The 20,307-nt window shown below is 35.7% G+C and overlaps 1 protein-coding gene across 2 annotated transcripts in view; it reads right to left on the reverse strand.

Moving 5' to 3' along the window:
* Nucleotides 1-11,006: 11,006 nt before the first annotated feature.
* LOC131066246 (probable amino-acid acetyltransferase NAGS1, chloroplastic) overlaps nucleotides 11,007-20,307 on the reverse strand; it is a 183,626-nt gene continuing 174,325 nt past the window's right edge. The window contains exon 11 of one of the 2 annotated variants that reach the window (XM_058000959.2): nucleotides 11,007-11,493. In XM_058000959.2, the coding sequence (XP_057856942.2) occupies nucleotides 11,385-11,493 (109 nt within the window). In that variant the 3' untranslated portion in view covers nucleotides 11,007-11,384. The remainder of the gene's footprint in view (nucleotides 11,494-20,307) is intronic. The other variant, XM_058000960.2, reaches the window with a different exon arrangement.

The raw sequence follows: 20,307 nt of genomic DNA on the forward strand, positions 1-20,307 counted from the left end.
TACCCACTTTTCAGGGTTTTTTAGGGCCTCTAAAGTCCTCAAAATCAAATTTAAACCTTTCATTGGACCCCTCCAAAATGGAAAATTTAATATCTTCAAAACTAGTTGTGATCTTGCGACATAACTTTACTGGAATGCTTATCTAGCCAACCAGAAGCTTCAAGGAGAATTTTGCACCATTTTGTGCCCAAATAAAAACTTACTATAAATAGTAACTCATGTAAATGCAAGGTTGAGATGCCATTTTCCCAATAGATAGGAGGAGTTCTATCTATACTCGGTGAGTCAAAAGGGAAGAGAGGCCAAGGTTTACCTTGATTAAGCTATGTATTGTGGACTTCTATTATGATAGTGTGCTACCCTACATCTTCCCACAGGTTTTCCCTTGTCTCCTCACTTGTCTTATCCTCTATTAGTATTTTCTCCCATCTCTTTCGTTGTTTCCCCTTTTATAATAAGCTTGGAACCTTTCCCATACGTCTTTTCTAGAGAGTTGTTCTTTTTAGGGGGTTCTTCGTCACCTCCATCACTCCCTAGTGTGACAAGGGATGTCATTTGAGTGATAGGTGTTGAGGCAAGGGTGGTGGCACTATTGGAGCCACTTGGTACTAAGATCTATTTTCTTTTAGGTGAGGTAGCCTTAGCAGTCTCGCCTTTCTTCTTTGCCACCCACATCATTTTCCTCATAGGACAATAGTTGTTCTTCTATCAATATCATCATCCTTTTATTGATCCCAACTAATAAGATCCAAGGGTTGAGCCTATATATCAAAGAAATACACGAGTTTAATGAGATCAGACCCATCATCTGTAATTCCTATTGTATCCCAGCCTAGTTGATAATCTATTATTGGCTTCAAATTCATCCTTGATCAATATTTTCTTTTGACTCCAAGATCGTCAACACAATCTTCCCAATAATCCTCAAGTTGGGGTACATGATTGAATGTAGGGCCCAAATACAAATTGTCCCTAACAAAATTCTTGATGTCACAATGCAACTTCAAAACATCACGAGTATCTAGGGTACACTTATCTAGGCCTTTTACACAATTAAGTGCACCTGATTGTGTCTTTCAAGAATATAGGCCTATAGTGATATGAAACTGAATACATATCTTCTTCCTCTCAATACGCCTCTTATTCACTTCAAACAATTGTCTACAAAGTTCAATACGAACCCATTTGTCTCTGACATACCTAGGTAACTTTAGGGGAAACCATCAAATCCGCCTACCTAGATGTAAGTGAAGGTAGGAAATTATATGAAGAAGCTCCCTTATGTATTGATTAGAGTTGCAGCTTCTAGTGAGACTCTTTGCTCCAGATGCCCTTAAAGCTCCCTTACCAAGCTCGTCGTGAAAATATCAATGACCCTTTTGAAGTTATCATAGCTCTTCTCCAGTTGTTAAAAATCATAGGCTTTAATTCTATCATTATACTCCTCCACATAACTCAATACTAACCAAAATCTAATGCATGCTAGGCCATAGAACAAATATGATGATTGGTAAAAAGACGTATTCCACTTGAATTGGGTGATCTAGTATGTAAAGGATCACTAATTAATCTAGCCCAATCAAGGTACATTTTTCCAGCATAGATAACTTGAACTAAGAAGAACATCTATTCATTTAGGTTTACAACATCTTGATCTCCTCTTAACCTGTGTATTAGGACAATAATATCCACAATTTCTCCTTTGAGGTAAGGGCTTGTGGATGGTTTTGTGTAGCTTTGATTTCCCTCTTCTAGGTATGGCAAACCATTCCTATGAATTTACATTTCTCCAACAAGTTTTCTTTTCATTGAACTCGCACTATGATAATGTGAAGCCCCAATGAGAGTATTATGCTCTATTTTGGAATATAAAAAAATTCAATATGGTTGCACAGTCTAGGATTATGAGAAGCATATTATCTTCTATCCTCACCTCCCTAGTACTAGGGTTATACCTATTTATAAATTACATTACTAGCTCAATACATTGTGTGGCAACTAGGAAGGCAACTGATTCGAGTAATCCACTTTCTGTTAACCCCTATGTGATTACATGTCTATTAAAATTTCTCATTCTCTCACAAAATTCATCCAAATTGATGTTCTTGAACTTCGTATCTCTTATTGTTGGTAACAAGCTAGTCAACCCGTCCAAATGTTCATAAGCTATGTATTTAGATTTCATTTTTCTTGAATCTACAAGACTTTCACAAAAATATATAACGTTGTAAATTGCACCTCGTGCAATTCCACATCACATAAGCGCCTTTTCTTTAAGCTGGTTGGAAACATTCACCGAGCATCAACTTCTTGGGTGTTGAAGGGAAGTTCTCTCCCACTTTCATTCATCTTTTATTGCTTACATTATCTTCTTATTGCTACATTCATTATCATTTATCAATATCTCTCTTTATCATTTATCTTTCCATTGTTGCTATCATCTAGGTTGTTCGTGGAGGTGGAAACACCAAAATAGGGGTCTAACTAAGGCAGACCTCTAAACACAATCCCCAACATTTTACTTTGTTTGCTTGTGTGTAGGTTTTTGGTTGAGGAAAGAAAGCTCATTTAGAAGGAGGCTTCAATTGTGGACCACTTGTGAGTTTCCAACCACCTTTATCCTATCTCATTCTAGTTCATTGTATTTTGTGTTGTTTACTTTTCTTGTTATTATATCATTTTATTACTCGTACGGTCGTGTATGTATCTTTCGTATGATCTTTGTACCCTATCTGTACAAGACAATAGCGCATCATGCTAGTGTCCTAGTTCTACACATTTGTCCCAAAGATAGAGGCTTAGCAAAGTCGTCTGGAAGTCTTATTTGTAGCTTGTTAGTTTAGTTTTGTACTTTGCATCCCCTGGCTCACCTTTAGCACCAATTTAAGTGAGGTAGGCGAAGGTAGGTTTGTTCCTTGAGGGTCATCACTTCAAGGGTAGAAAATCTTATCCTCTACAAAATCAACTAAAAAACTTCTCACTTCAACTACCTTATATCATCTTAACCTAGATATCAAACCTTGAATGAAATACAAGCACCTTGCTAGTTCCATATTTACTCACCTTTTCAAAAACAGTCATCAAAGCTGTTGAATTTATGCATGATGCTTGATCTCCTTTTCAAATTTCTCTTATGATCACAATTGAGCTTCTGAATTATTTCTTTTAGGGCTAAAATGACAACAAATAACTCATTTTGTGTAAGTATAATAAATACACACCTACTTCAACTCTACTAATTAATGTTTTGAATTTCGAATTTGGCACCATCATGTTACTTTAAGAGATTTTGAAATATAGTGTTAGATCTTGCTACAAGTTTTGGAACTTTCAACGACACTTCACACAACTCCTCTTTCTTTGGTTTATTCATGCTTTGGAAAGGAGTAGTTCCTAGCGTTATGTCGGAGAGTGGCCTTAGTGCTTGAACTCACCTTCTGGCCCAAAATACCTCATAAACCATCTTTTAAAGTGTCATTGAGTTCCAACCTTGCTTTTTTAACTTTCCCTTCAATGCGTCAGAACTTTACTTTCCTTTGTGTGCTTCGGTGCCACTTGTTTTGTTGGGCTCGAAAATAGTTCAAGAACCATCATCAGAGTCCGACACTCTATGTTGATCTACAAGACTTCAATACTTCAAACAAATGTTTCACAAATAAAACAAAGTTAAGTTCAAAACTTATGTGTCGGAGTTCGATGAAGGAGATGGAACCCAAAACTAAGTCCAAGATGGGGCATCGAGGAGCGACACAACATTTGGTACGAAGATGAGAATGATAAAGCAAAGGTGGGAATTTTATAAAAGGTCTAAGTTGACGTATGGAGGTGACATTCGAAGTGGAACTCGGCTAATACTGATAGGATTTAAAAATACTGATAGGAAAAATGACTTGGATTAGTTCAAAATGACTTGTCGAACTCCAACAGGGGTTCAAGAACCGACTCAAAAACCCGACAAACTTAGAAGGACAAAATTAATTTCACTCAACTTTTAAAATTACAAGGCAAGATCCAAATTAGATGGAGTAGGTGAAATTTAGGCAATAGTCCTCAACTTATATTTAAAGTTTCATAAAAAAATATTATGTTTTGCTTGTACTTAGGTTGGTCAATCATACACCTACTTTTTTTCCTAAAAATTTATAGTATTACTGCATTGAAATTTCAAATTTTCACCAAATAGATTTACTTATTTTCAAAAAACAATTAGTAGCTTAGAAACTAGATTCAATTTACTACAAGAAAAAGTTACATAATTTTGAAATTATGTTCATAATCTATTCAATGTTTTTTGAATTTTCATCGCCACATAAGGGCCTAGTTTGGACTGTCATGATCCTAAACATAGCCACATATGAAATTTTGATTCTCATATGAGTCAAGTATGAAACTCCTCACTAGATGTCAGCATAAAATGACATCAACTAAGGGTGAAGAGCACTTAGACTCAATTTTGATCCCTGACGAAAATAGAGTTAATATAGGCCTACAGTCAACCATGTGAAATTTGGAGAGCATATCAAGTTTATACTTGGGTTGTCCAAGGAAGATACCTAAAGATGATTGAGTAATCTCAATCACCAAAAAGTAATGCAAAAGACCCAAGTCTAAAATAAAAAAATCTATCATGTAAAGCAATTTTCATTACCTTGATGGTTGATCAGTGACACCTTGTGATCAACAAGTCACCAACATAGAGAACCATAAATCTGTGTCATCCTATTGCAAAATATATACATTCAGAACAAATGACATCAAGTGAAACCAACTGTTAGAAGGAATGAGTCCATCTTGGCATACCAAGCCTAAGGAACTTTTTTGAGGCCATGGAAATTCTACACACAAGTGATGTATCCTGAACAAACCCCTATGGCTACTCCATGTAGATTTACTCCTAAAGGTCACCACAAAGAAAGGCACTCTTCACATCCATTTGATGAACTTCCCAAAAATGAGTTGTAGCTATAGCAAGGAAAAGTCAAATGGAATTCATCTTAGCAATTGGTGTAAAAGTCATAAAGTAGTCAATCCTAGGAACCTGAGAGAATCCTTTTGCTACCAAGCAAGCCTTACGCTTGTCAACTAGCCCATCTATTGCAAATTTTGTTTAATAGATCCACTTGCATAGAACATGTTTCCTTCCCTTATGAAGAGGGACTCAATCACATGTGTGATTTGTTTCCAAGGAATTGAGCTTTTCTTGCAATGTAGCACCCCACTTAGGAATGCCTGAAGCTTCTCAAAAGGATTGTGGATTAGAAGCTAAAGCAATGAAAAGATGTCGAGCTTGCTAAAATTGTGACCTTGTTATTCTAGTATTTGATGGATCACTAACCCAATCACCAGCTAAGTCCGATGATTGTCAAACCTAGAGAGGTGATGAGGTTGGAGGGTTTGGGGAGAATCATCAACCTCTGAATGATGACTAGGGAGCAATGCAAATCCAAATCCTCATTATCATTATCACCATCTGAAATGTAGGAAGAAGAATCATTAAAATTGGGAGGATTAAGATCCTTTGAAGAACTATCATCTTGAATACAAATTAACATGTGATAACTATCATCCTGAATACAAATTAACATGTGGTAGGACGTGTTGTAATAGTATGCTCCAAGATGCAACCATTCGACCCAATTTTTTTGTTGATTACAGACACAACTCTTGAGGTATCCTTCGACACACTTTCTCACTATCTTTGTTTGACTATCCACTTGAGAGTGGTCACTAAATTCTTGGTGTAAGCTTGGTACATGTCAAGTTAAATAATGTTTTCCAAAATGCACTAAAGAATCAAGTATCTCTATCACTAACTATGCTCTTAGGCAATCCATGCAATTATAACAGGTCTTTGAATAACAAATCAACAACTTGGGAAACTTTAAAGTAAGTGGCGATAGCATAAAAAATTAGAATAGTTAGTTAATCTATCAATTACAACATATATGTACAATATTTCCAATGTACATTGGGAACCCTTGTAATTAAATCCATTGAAATGTCTTCCCACTACTGTTCTAGAATTGGAATAGGTTGTAGCAATCCTACATAAATAGAGTGGTTCACCTTTATTCTAATGACAAGTTACACACTCCCTCATGTCCATAAGGACATCCTCCTTGAGTCCCATTCATGAGAACCCCTCTCTCATTTCTGAACTTTCTAGAAAGTATGTGAGCAACTACGTTCTTTTTCCCCTTAATATTCAATGTCAAAACCATATGCTTGGAGTTTACTAACCCATTTCTATTTCCTACTTTGACAACAAATTTTTCACATACCAAAGATTGTCTGAATTTCACCAAAGCATGCTTAATGGCCAATATTTATTTGTTGTAAATTGAAAGCCATTTTCACAATCTTTAAGCTTTCTACTTTAAGGGCTATGGGAAGTCCCCTAAAGCATGGCTCCAACTTTATTCCCAATAAACAAAAGAATTGCAAGTACATGACAATAGCTCATTACCTTCTTCAACTTCTCAAAAGTAGCTGCATAGACCAAAGAAGCCTCTCAATTGAGCCAAAATTGTAATTGTTGAATCCACTTGAACTCCCTTGGAACTTATCGCATGCCCCAAATATAAGATCCCAATCAATCCAAACTCACATTTGGACATTTTTACAAAGAATGATTGTTCAAAAAATTTGAAAACTATGTCCAAAATTTTAAAGTGTTCCTCTCATGTTTTACTATAAATAAGAATATCATCAAAGAAAAACAAAACAAACTTTCTAAAATGCTTACCAAAAACATGGTTCATACATGATTGAAAGTTGGCTAAAGCATTGGAAGTTTGAATGGCATGACCAAGAACTTGAAGTGCAAGTGATTACAAAAAGCAACCTTATATATGTGTTCTCTCATGTGTTTCTAATAATACCCAAACCTCAAGTTAATCTTTGAAAAGTACACCACACTATTTAGCTCACCTATCTTAGGTAATGGGTACCTGTTCTCGATGGTCCTCTTATTCACTAGCTATAACAACTTGAGAAGCTCCATTTGCTATTCCTTCCAAAACTACCTCATGTCCATCATATTTTTAGTTGAGCTTCGTTGCTTAATAGTTTTTAGAATATTCTCCTAAGGAATGTAGTCAATGCACACCTAATACCAATCACCCAAACAAATGACATAGAAATCATCAACTTTACAGTCTCCAAAGCCTATGCCCAACTTTTGAATCCTCTTATTGCATGGTAGATTGTAACCATTGGCTACAATGACATTGAAACCTTTGAAATCTTCTATTTTTAGCCTTCTTCCATTTACCAAGCCTTTATTTATGAAATTGTGTAACTTTGTCTAGCAACCTCTCCACAAACATTGCATGGATGGGATCTATGTGCTCCCAAGAGTGATGCAAACGTACCACCATTATCTTCCTCTTAATGAGGGGTATATTCAATGTCATGAAATTCTTCAAAGTCATTTGAATTTGACTCTCTGTCACAAGTAACCTTTGTGTAACATACTTGCACTTTTCCCAGGCATCTAGATCAACGAGTCTATGATTCTCTACTAGAAAACAAACCTATTTCCTTATGATATTGTCTTTGGTATCTTCATCATCCTTCTTAGAAACAACTAAAAGCACTAATTTTGGTATTAGGATAGCCCATGGGATCTTTTGAAATTCTCTTATGCTTGCTTCAAAATTCTAATTTTGTAGAAGATTTTTGTTAGGTACGATGCTTTCCAAATTAAAGGTCTCCTTGATAGTTTATTGCAGCGTAGAAGGATCGAATGCCTTCACAAGTCCCCTACGATGTCTGAACGACCCTTCTATGAAAAACACAATGAATCTTCTTTCAAACATGTCAGTTACCATAAAAATCAACAACAAATCCTTCTACGGTCCCCCTTTATTTGAGGCAAGCCAACTCTCTAAAATACTCTATAGAATCTTGTCTATTAAATCTTCCAATCAACCTATTCCAAAGCTCACCATAAGATGAGATTTGGTTATGGTTTTGAGTAATCAAACAATGATACCACCAATCATGTGCAGCACCCTCTAGATAAGTATAACAAACTTAATGGCTTCCTCTCCCGACATGGGTATGAAAGCTAAATAGGAGTCCAACTTTGGCAACCAAGCTCTAGCGGTGCTCTTATCAATCCTATCATATGTGTTGAGAGATAACTTAACCAAGAAATGCTCCAAATCTTTCAGTTTAAAATGAGATTTGTTCATGATGTGCTCCACCTTTGTTACTCTTCATAGCCATGAAATCTTACAATGATGAGATTCCCCAAATCTGATCTGATATGCAAGTGCTCTGTATTCCACACAGGCATTTGAGATGTCATCCTAGAGTGAAGTTTCTACTTCTAAATCTCTTCTACCCTATGTATGAATTCTGGCTTGAAGGATGTACTATCAAATCCAACTCTTAAACCCTTACTCCGTTTCCTTTTCCCTTTCCACTACTAGCTTCACCTAACCCCTACTAGTTACATTGTTATTTCCATTGTCCTTAGTGTTATTCTACATCCACTGGAACATTTAGCAGAACAAGCCAGTAAGCTTAGTTTGTTCTTAAACCGTCCTATCCATCTTCTCTTTAAACTCTCTTCCTCCGTTGTCCATGATCCCTTCTTGTTGCAATTTCTTCAATTTTCTTATTTGGCACTTGAGCTCCCTTTTACTTGGGATCATCAAACATCACAACCTTTAGGAAAGAAAAATCTTGGTTCTAACACCATTAACATACCAAATAAGAATTCTGAAAATAATCTCATGTCTGGAATATATCTTTAAGACAAATTTCACCAAACTTGCATAATACATTAAAACATACTATCGAGGAAACACCAAAATTGCATAATTTTATTCCAAATCATTTGCAAACCAAAATACATCATCATATAACACTAATGGGCATACAATAAACTGGTGTTAGAGTCATTTCAACTTCTGCAACAAGCGCAAAAAATGAATACTACAGCAAAGCAAAAAGGCTAAGCAATCACACCAACTAGCAAATACAACCCCCGAACAATGTCAATCTGCACCAAAATACTCCTAGGAAAACTACAATCAATTAATGATGTCTTAGACTCTAATTTACCATCCAAACACATACAAAACATTCACAACAGCAAAAAGAAATTTAGAACTGATGTTAATTCTTCTACACAAATCGGGTAAGTTTTACACTCTGAAATCTCACAATAAACTGTCCGATTTTTATACAAACATTCAGAGAAATTCTATAGAAAAGGTACTCATATATACAATTGGAAAACAACAAATCTTGCTCACACAATGGCAAAGACACCTAAGCAACTTTGTAAAACAAACTGCAAAGATTACACCTACAAATAATCACTTCTAAACTCTAGTTGAATTGCCCTATCTGCTGAAGCTCCAATGCACTCCCGGAGTGAGAATGACCACACGAATCACAGGAATTTTGTCCTATGACCCTCACAACTCATGGGTTTTCATCCACAAGTTGTAATACTCCATGTGTTTCGTTCGCAGAAGATAATTGCATAACAAAGTGTTCATACAATATGAAAAGTTAGAATGAACTGACAAGATCCAACGAAAGGCTCAACAAAGGATATATTAAAAATACACCAACTTGGGCGTCCGAGAAGTCCCACAACCATTCCCAATATTCTCGTTGCCAAGTGTTGTCAGTTCTCTTCACAGCTCAAAATGACATGGCATAGCCACCATAAATTCCTATCTAGAATAACTCCATGATGCAAAATGGCACGCATGAGAATTCAAATGCCTCGGGATATTTTTATTCAAATTTAATATTTAAATGGCTCAAATCCATGAAATTTGAATTTAAAAATGAAACCAAAATAAATATAAAGTAAAATATTTCGTTTCATCACTATCTTTACTCACCAGAATAAACATTGGGAGAAATATTTAATATGCGTTTACACAACAAAATATTTAATATTGAGACAGCTTAGTTCAAGAGAAGAGCATAGGAGGATTGTAGAATGTTAACTTCAACACACTAATCCCCAAATTGTTTTGTGTCAAAATACAATTTCACTATGGAATATGATAAGGAGTTAGGGAACCCAGTGGCATAGTGGTAATCATGAGAATCGCATGGCCATTCTAGCTTTGGTTTATGGTGTTGCGCATTGATAAATGTTTCCTCTTAGTTTTCTCTAACCAAATAAAAGATCAATTGAATTTTCAGTCCGTGATGAGTATTTTGGAATATATGTCCATACCAGTGGTCATTCATTCTTTATTTGCAAATATGATTAGGCTTATAATGAATAAATTAAGCTTGTTGTTAAGTTTCATGCTGTTAAATCTGACCAGAGCTTGTAAATATTGTGGCCTAAAGAGAAAATTGCAAGTCTCAGGGTATTAGTTATAGTGATATGCTTATTTAGTCCAGATGAATCCCAATTTCTATCTCTGAGAGACGATACCTACAAAACATATTGTTACAGCATATTACAGCATGGTCACATTCAAATGCATGTGGCTTAATTTTTTGAGGCTCAGGTGCTTCCATGTAATTTTTTAAATTATGCAGCCACTGCTTAGCCACAAATATTCCATGTGGCTGCACATTGTTTTCCCTCTATTTTATTTGCTTTCAAATTTTATCTTCAAAATATAATAATTACAAAAAGATTGCAATATTGTAATTACTTAAAATAAACAAGAAAAATAAATCATGGGACCACTGGTTCCTAAAAAATTTGAGCAGTGTGCTTAAATCTATTAACTAAGTGGGTGCATGGGACCCTGTGGTTTATTTGCCCATGGCAATGTATTTTCGACAGTAGTATTAATCCAAATGTCATTGGATGATATTCCACTAATTTAACTATACATCCTTCTAGAACTACCCCAATAATTTTGCATACAAAAGTTTGTCATATGTTGATTGCTGCATTTTATTGCAAAAAACCATAGGTCTTCCAACCAGCACCTTGAGGATAGAGGTAAATAAAGAGTAAAAATATAATGGGTACAATACAACCCAACATTTTATAAATGAAAATCTGCACAATACAGACTCCAAATTTTATATTAAAATGTCCGAAAAACAAATTTAACAATAAAAATAATATGTTAACAGTATGGCAATACATCACGTGTTAGGATTTCCCATTTGAGAATTCCAACTTTAGCTACAAAACTGTGTCTACAAAGCCATACAAAATTAACTCTTGTTTTTTCTAAATCTATATTAAGCACAATGAGTGAACTCATGCCCTTCAGCATGTTGTTGTGTCTTGTTATGCCAAATAGATAGATACTTAAATATCTCCATGCAACTATGCCTCAATTATAGAGTAAGGATTAGTGCAAGTACAAAGGCTTTTCGTCTCAAGTTTTAATCCATATGTCAATTTCAATAGTTACTCCTTTAAACGTGGGTTACAGTTTTTTCATGTAGTATTTTGATCCACGGTTTAGATTTATTTTTGCCCTCCTTGATGCTGGAATTGCATCTATTGTACATTTGGAGAAACCTCGGCTTACAAACCTGCAAAAAACCATAGCATTTATTGTCATCTAGTAGCTCTATAGACTTCTTGCCACCTGAAAGCATTAGCCAAACAATAATCTCTAACATGCAAATTCAATATTGACAATCAGCCTCATAATATTAGGGTCAAAAATCCAACAAGCATGCTTCAAATACTTATGACCAAATTCTTTGTTGTTTCAAGGTGTGGTGGCCTGAATAGCATATGAAACCCTCAACAAATGGTAGAAGGCTTCCCTAACTAGAACTAAATTTTCATACGGTGCATTATGGGCCAGCAACATCCTGATAAGTTAAGAAAATATATTTTACAACTATTGAAGCATTCAAACCCCGCCCAATACATGATTTACCACATTGCAATAACATACCCATGTATTTCACAATCGATGATTGATTGAATACAAGCTATGAGATCTGACCAAGGAAATAGAAAACATTCAATATGAGAACGGTATGAAATTTCCATTTACAACTTACAATCTTATTTGCTTTCACAATGTCACTCCAAACTCTAAACCCACAGGCCACAACAACACCCATCCTACGAAGAATACCAATATTGTAAAAGATCTGAACATCAAATAATAGAAATATAACAGAAATGCACAACACAAAATGTATGTCGGTCAACAATGTGCCCTAACATTCAATACAGCCTTAAGAAGAATACCCTTGAAATCATTGTTCCACGGTTGTTGGGGACGGGGAGACGGGGGGACGCGGGGACAGGCTTCGGGGACGGGGGGACTTGGGCCTGGAGGGGGGAAATGTGTTTCCGTGAAACACTGCTTGAAATAGAGTTGCACCATACACAACTCTGTAGAAAAGAAATCACCACACGAGATCCCTTGCTACAAAATCCCAACCAACTACACTACTTGATCTCACTCATCTACTTGTCGTTATAAAAATCTGAACTATCTATATAACCACTAATTATGTAATATCCTTCCATGTGATCACTAATAAAGTAAAGAAATAATAAATAAAATAAACATAATGGTTACTCAAAGTCAAAGAGTCAAACAATTGGACTATAAAAGAAAAAAAAATAAACATATATAAAATGGTTCCAAAATCATTACAATTAGTACAAGTCCTATTACAATACTTTGACATAACTATAGAACTCAAATCATTTTACATTCCATGTATAGGTTCACAAATCTTGAAACCATACTCTGAATCTGCCAAGAGAAAGAGAAGAGAGAGTATCATTGAGGTGATATCCATAATGCCACGAAGCACTAAGCTTCCCCATGCTACTCCTTTGGCATAACCCAACCCATCACAAATGATCTAGAGGTATGTGGCAACATGCATGAAGGAATCTGGTGCACGATATGAATCACTGACAATCTAGCTACCTATATGCTCATTCAACATATATCTAATGCACATGTCCATTGATACACATATTATGGGAGAGAATTGTAAATTAATCAAAGTACTACATTTATGACTGATTGACTTCAAGCTATGGCCATAGCATCTTTTCGTAATTATTATTTTTGAGTTCCCATAATGCTCCCGTCCACACTCATCTCTCAAGATAACAAACAAAATGTATAAATGCACTAGATTTCAACATGGTTTTGAATAGATTAATAAAATTTGGCTGTATAAACCAACAACAATCAATGGCTATAGCACAAGATGTCCGATCATCTCACTATGATATCCAAACATTCAACAATAAGGATAAATATCCAAAGGACAAACCCATAACCAACAATAATATAAATAAAATATTTTCCAAGGTGATAATATCCACTGATTTGTCTACCAAAGAAACTAATCTAATAAATACTAATAGTGATAAATATCATTTAAATTCATATGATTGCATCATATAAATTAATTAACATTTTCCAACTTGCAGATTGCAGCTAAACAAGATAGCATTTAGATAGTCATAACTTCATTACTTGGCCAAATTTAAAACTTCAATATGTTCCGAAAAGGTGAAAAAGCAAAGAACAAAACTCAAAGCATTTTGCAAGAAACCCAAACACACACAAGCAATTCTTTTCGCAACTCAGTCCACTAGATTTTTACCTAGAACAGCAGTTTACAAACTGGACAGTCTTAATTGCACAATCCTCCATTGTTCTAAGACAAAACTGCATGTTTTATCTTTTACTATACCATTTGCTTTCCAATGTTATTTCTAGTTTAAACAAGGATCTCTACAATAGGTATCCAAAAGCCTTGGTCATCAAACATCCAATTTACCATATCAACCCTTGCATTGGTCTTAGCATACAATGAGGAAGTCCACTCCTCACTAACCAGCATGCGCCTCAAAGCTCTCTTTGCCTGAAGCAAGGATTGTAATGTAATGAAATTCGTTACAAATTGGGTTATTCCAGAATGAGCCAACTCCTTTTGCCCCATGAATTGCCTCATTAGGTTGAGGACCCATGTGTGATGTACAAATATCTTTTTCCATTTCCACACATGCTTTGATTCACGGAATCCTACCAAGATCCTCCAATATAAGGTCAAAGCAATGAGCAACACATGGAGTCCAAAATTATAATGGGTGCCTATCCATTAGTAGTCTACCTGCAGCAACAAATTTGTTGCATTATCCATAACCACTCGCACCACATTCTCCTCACCCACCTTGACTAGGGCATCCTCCAAAGCTTCAAAAAGGAATATGGCATTTTTGCCATGTCCTAAAGCATATATATATTTGATGAATACAGTGCCACCTGGAAAGGAAACAAAATCAACAATCAAATAAACTATAAATTAAAAATATTAATCACTAAATCAATGCATTTTAGGAAGTACAACCACCTCAGTAAGAAACAAGAAAATTTAGCAAAGTTTTATTTTTTCTATCAGTCCAACCATCAGTTGAGATGGTGCAACCCTTCCTCCACTATATCAATTGCTAATCCTCTAGGGTGGCTTTCACATCAACCACCTTTTGAGACAAAATTGGGCCCCTTATTTCATCTTCACTAGGGGCTTTGAACCCTAACCCACAAATAGTAATGGCATCAACCATGTTTTGCCAATAAGGAGACCTAACACATCACAAATAAATGAAATAAAAAAAGTATTGCAAAATGGAGAGTTTAAATTTGAATTCGACATACCTCTAAACTAAGTCACAGAATTCGCCGTATTTCAAATATGAAGCTCGATTTTTATCGAATTTCAAACTTAAAAAAAAAAATACGTTCCAATTTGGCAAAAAATTGTACGGCCAGATGTCATTTTTTCTTATTAAAGCTAACATTTAAAAAGCGTTTTTTTGGGGGGGTTTTGAAATGCGTTTAGGGTTTTTTAAGATTGTCGATGTATTTTTTTTATAAAAGCTTCATCTCCACCTCTATAAACACAGAACTCCCGTGAAGAGGTGTAGATTTTCGGTGGAAATTGAAGTTGCAGTGCGTGGGTCGCCATCGCTGCAAGAAGTTGCAGCGAGTTGTCTGCTGGGTCGCCATCACTACAAGGGTACCGTCGCTGCAAGGGTTGTCGTCGCTGATGTAGCTTCCCCTCATAGCGTCGCTGCCATCACTGCACTACAGTCCACTTTGCAGTTTTGCCGTGTTCAAGTAGGTGCCCGCCCGATTCAATTTTTTTCCTTTGCCCTTCATTTTTTTGTGTGCGCATTCGATAGTGATATAATTTATTTTTATAGTTTTATAAAAAAAATTAGTGTAATAATTTTTTTTGAAGAAATATTTTTGTGTTATATATTTTATTAGTCATTTTTTCATTATTATAAAAAAATATATACAAGTATTATAATAAAGCTTATAATACTTGTATATATTTTATTATGATGATTTAACGATTTTATTATAATATATTTTATTACAGTTTAGTATAAAGGTACCAAGATTTTTTTATAAACGTATTATAATACTTGTATATATTTTAATTATCTTTATTACAATGATTTAATTATATATATGTTTTTGAGTTAAATATAACAAATCTTATATTTAAATAAAGTTTTAAACTTATTGAATTATTTTTCTTTTTGGAGTTAAAAATTAACATGTTATATATTTTTTGTTTTAATGTTTTTAAATAATTTTTAATCCATGTTTTAAATATCAAAAATCATTTTTCTTCTAAATTGGACAAGTTGTAATGGCTCCCAACAAATCAACTTCAGAGGGATGGAAACATGTGACCCGCAATGGTACTTATCTTCATTGTAACTTGTGCCCGAAAGTTTATACCGAAACTTTAACAACAATAAAGGACCACTTGCTTGGTATTTCAAGGGCTAAATGCAGAGGTGTTACTGCATGTCCAAATGTGTCCAAAGAAATTAGAGCTATTTTAGAGAAAGAGCAAGCCTCTTCAATTGCAAGAAAGATGCAAGCGGCACAAAAGAAATAGAGAATTGAAGAGGATCTGTCTAGATCCACATTTATTATTATTATGTCTTCCTCTTCGAGTCTACCCAAGGCCACGTGGGCATCCAAAGAGAGTGGAACTTTGAAGAGTCTTTGGAAACCAGTAGAGAAACAACAGGTGGATGATGCACTAGCAAATTTGTTTTACACAAGTGCTATTCCATTCAATGTAGCTAGAAATCCGCATTTTTGCAATGCAATTCAAAAAGTTGCAAAGTTTGGCAAAGGGTACACACCTCCTACTTCTGAGGCTTTCAGGACAAGTCTTTTGGAGAGGTCAAAAGAAAGAGTGACTGAGTAACAAGCTGAGGTCAAAGCCTCTTGGAAGGCAACAGGTTGCACCATATTGAGTGATAGATGGTCAAATATATGTCAAAGGCCATTGATCAATGTTTTGGTGGCTTGTCCTAAAGGTGTTGCATTCTTGAGAGTGATTGACACCATGAACCACAAGAAAACTTACAAATACATATTTCAAATATTAGAGGAAGCCATTTTTGAAGTAGGGGTGGAAAATGTGGTTCAAGTGGTAACTAACAGTGCAGCAAATTGTGTAGGAGCTGGAAAACTGATTGTTGAGAAATACCCACAAATATATTGGAGTCCAAGTGTAGCACATTGTTTGGATTTGTTGCTTCATGATTTGGCTAAGTTTCCATGGATACATGAAGCAATTCATAGAGGGAGAGCAATTGCAAACTTCATAAGAAATCATTGTCTCACATTGAGTCTTTACAGGCAACATACATCTAGGGAAATGTTGAGGCCTTGTGACACAAGATTTGCTTCATTTTATATCACTTTGAAAAGAGTTGTGGAAAAGAAAGCAGCTTTGAGATCTGTTGTTTGTTCCAATGAGTGGGAAAATTCAGAGCTTTCTAAAAGTGCCAAGGGCAAGAACATAGAGCAAATTGTTTTAAATAGCATCTTTTGGGAAAGTGGAACAAAGGTTTTGAGTATATGTGAGCCAATTGATGATGTGCTTCGTATGGTTGATGGTGACAAACCTTGCCTTGGCATGCTTTATGAAAGAATGGATCGTTGTAAGAAAGCTATTCAAAGAGCGCTAAATAATGTAGATGCAGAGTACATGGAGATATGGGCAGCAGTTGATTCTAGATGGAAAATGATGCACACACCTTTACATGCAGTAGCTCGCTATTTGGAGCCTAAGCTATTTCATATTGATCGACAAGCTGATTTTGAAATAATGGCAGGGTTTTATGAAGCCATTAGCAAATTTGAACTAGATCCAGCAATTGCATCTCTAATCAGAGACCAAAGTTGGCTATACAAGAGAGCAGAAGGGTTGTTTGGAGTAGCACGAGCCAAATATGATATGACAAGAGATGCGGTACCTAGTTATAGATGGTGGATGAGTTATGGAGCACAAACTCCTGAACTTCAACGCTTTGCCATTAGAATACTGAGTCGGGGAGCAAGTTCATCAGCTTGTGAGAGGAATTGCAGTTGCTTTGACCACATCCATTCCAAGAAGAGGAACAAATTGTTGTCTGGAAAGTTGGGAGATCTTGTCTACGTTAGCAGCAATTTGAAATTATTCATGAACAAATCAGCAAGCGACTCCACATCTTCTTCACAACAATATATTCCACAAGACATAGAAGTACCAGTTGCAGATGAGCCTGACTTTCTTGATGAGGAATTGGATAGTGATACTGATGATGATGCTGCACCATCTGAGCCAAGTGCTCTTGATGACTTAGAGCTTTTTTGAAGTTCTAAAGTCTTAACTTTTTATTGTAACTTTTTGAAAAGAAAACATCTTCGTAATCATGATTTCACATGTTTCTTATGGTTTATGCTACGCCATCTGATCCAATTTCTCTTGATGACTTAGAGCTATTTTGAAGTTCTAAATTCTTAACTTTTTATTCTCACTTTTTGAAAAGAAAACATCTTCACAATCGTGATTTCACATGTTTCTTATGGTTTATCTTTTATAAATGTACCACCTTTTTATAATGACTTCAAATCTATTTAGCAATCTTAAGCTATTTTGATAATTTATTAGAAGTATACATATATTTAAAAAATAAACAAAATTATATAAGGCAAATTTTATCCGATTTTGTTTTTAAATTTTTCCCTTGTCGAATTTCGTATGAATTTCATGGTCGTCGAATTCGAATTCGAACCTTGTGACTTAGCCTCTAAATATACAAATTCAAGAGACAAAAAATTAAGGTATAAATTTTAAAACAAACAAACAAAAAAGAATTACCTGGCTGGTTGGAATGGAATGGCACAATAGAACCAAAAGTACTTGATTCCACATTTAGCTGCATCATGCATGTCTATTTCAAGTTCCAACCCATGCTCTCATGTGACAGTTGGGAACCTAGAGTAGTGTGTGGCAATGATAACACTAGGCCCAATGATAAGACAACCACTAGCACCAACACACAATTACAACACTTGAAGATGGACAAAATTGAGGTATAGAAGAAGACCTTCTACTACCACTAATGGTCACCATCTCCTCTCTTTGCCTTCTTTTCAATTCTTTTCATTGCTCAAAGGTTTCTAGTTGCAATTACAATTCACTCCTAACCTTAGGAGGCACATGTGGGCAAGAAATTGTATCATGGACTGGTATACGTGCAAGATAGTATTTCAATCTATCAATGCCCTCTCCATGATAAGTATTTTTGCAATAAAAACAAGCTACTTCTCCTTTCTTTTGCCTAGGGGTAATTTTAGCATGGTTCTTGACAAGGGTCCCTTTTAACTTGGGTTTGGGACATAGTGATAAAGACAAAATAACTACAATAACATATAAATAGAACAAAATTAACATTTGTGATTTATAAATAAACTACTATAAAAAAATGTAGGGTTTGCAACTATTAAATTAGATTATTTTTACAAAACCACCTAGGGTTTGTTCTTTGATCTACAAAAATAAAATAGAAAAAGGAAACAAGAAATGTAAAAGAAAAATATTTTAAAAAAAAAAAAAGCTTCACAACACAAACTTACCTTTTAAATCTAGCTTGAATTCAATAGTCATCTCTTTCCAATCCTTCGTAGACACCTCTCGATGCACCAAACATAGCTATGAACCTACCCAAATGTGATTCCACAATCGATTTATGCTCAAACTCCTTGCTAGAGTACCTGCAATGCAATCCGAATTTGGCTAACAACTCTCATTTCTCCTCCTTTGGCTTGAAATGAAATGAAATTACTTTGAGGGTGGACGAGGAAATATAAGTGAAAAAGCAAGTTAAAATGCTTTTTCATGTTTTTTTATTTGCACATATTTCTCCTTCAGTTTGAAATGAAAAGAAGTTACTTTTAGGGTGGAGGAAATGTAAGTAAAAAAAGCAAGTTAAAATGTTTTTTTGTATTTTTTTTTATTTGCATATGTTTAACCCAATCCTACAACAGAGTCCAAAACTCCAAACCTCCAAACCTCTAAGGGCGGTTGCAGATTTCATGCCCAGAATTCATACAAGGGCATCTTCTAGAGGCAGTTTTCAATTCCAAGAGCTCCCATCTACAGGCTCTAGAAGGAGGAGAGGCAGATCTTCATTATCACCAGTCAAGGGTGTCGAGGTTGTAAACAGTCCATCTCCCAGGTCTCATTCTACTCCTCCATTCACAAGACCATTGCTATCAAGGGCTCCCACCACTCATATCAACAGACCATTGTTTCACATGGCAAGAAATCAAGTCTTTGTTACCTTCAATGGGGGGAGTCCCCTTATTTTGACTCAATGGAATGACATACTAGTGGCTGCGTTGAAGAGTATACCATACTTCACTGGTGAAACAGCTACTACGCCCATTGAGCACATTCAAGACATTGCAAACATCTACTCCGTCCACAATATCACTCAGGATGATGTTGCTGTTAGACTCTCAGCCACATCTTTGAAAGGCAAAGCTTTGCAGTGGTATAGAGGGTTGTCGTCTAGTTCCATTCACAATTGGGACGAATTGGGGGAGAGGTTGTGCAACCATTTCGAAGACAAAAATGATCATCTATCACTTGTGGAGCAATTAACTACGATCAAGAGGGCACCCCACAAGTTCATGGGAGACTTCAACTTCAGATTCCATAAGACATGGAATAGGATTCCTACTCTAGTAAAGCCATCCCCAAATCATGCCTTCTTGTATTATCTTAGAGCTCTCAACAGCGATATAGCTGTCATGGTACAATCGATGGGTGGAGCCTCTCTACCGGGTGCATATGACATAGCCATAAGAGCAAAAAATTGTTTCATTCAGGCTGGGAAGATAGCTCCAAGGCCTCCAATGTCTCTCTTCCTAGAAGCTCCTACTCAACAACCCACCATGGCTCCTATCCCCATGGCTCCCGCAAGACAATCATCCACGCCCTCTACATCCTCCAATGAGCTCCATGAGGTCAAGACTCTACTACAAA

The sequence above is a fragment of the Cryptomeria japonica genome, chromosome 5, assembly GCF_030272615.1.
Source record: "Cryptomeria japonica chromosome 5, Sugi_1.0, whole genome shotgun sequence".
Taxonomy (NCBI): Eukaryota; Viridiplantae; Streptophyta; class Pinopsida; order Cupressales; family Cupressaceae; genus Cryptomeria; species Cryptomeria japonica.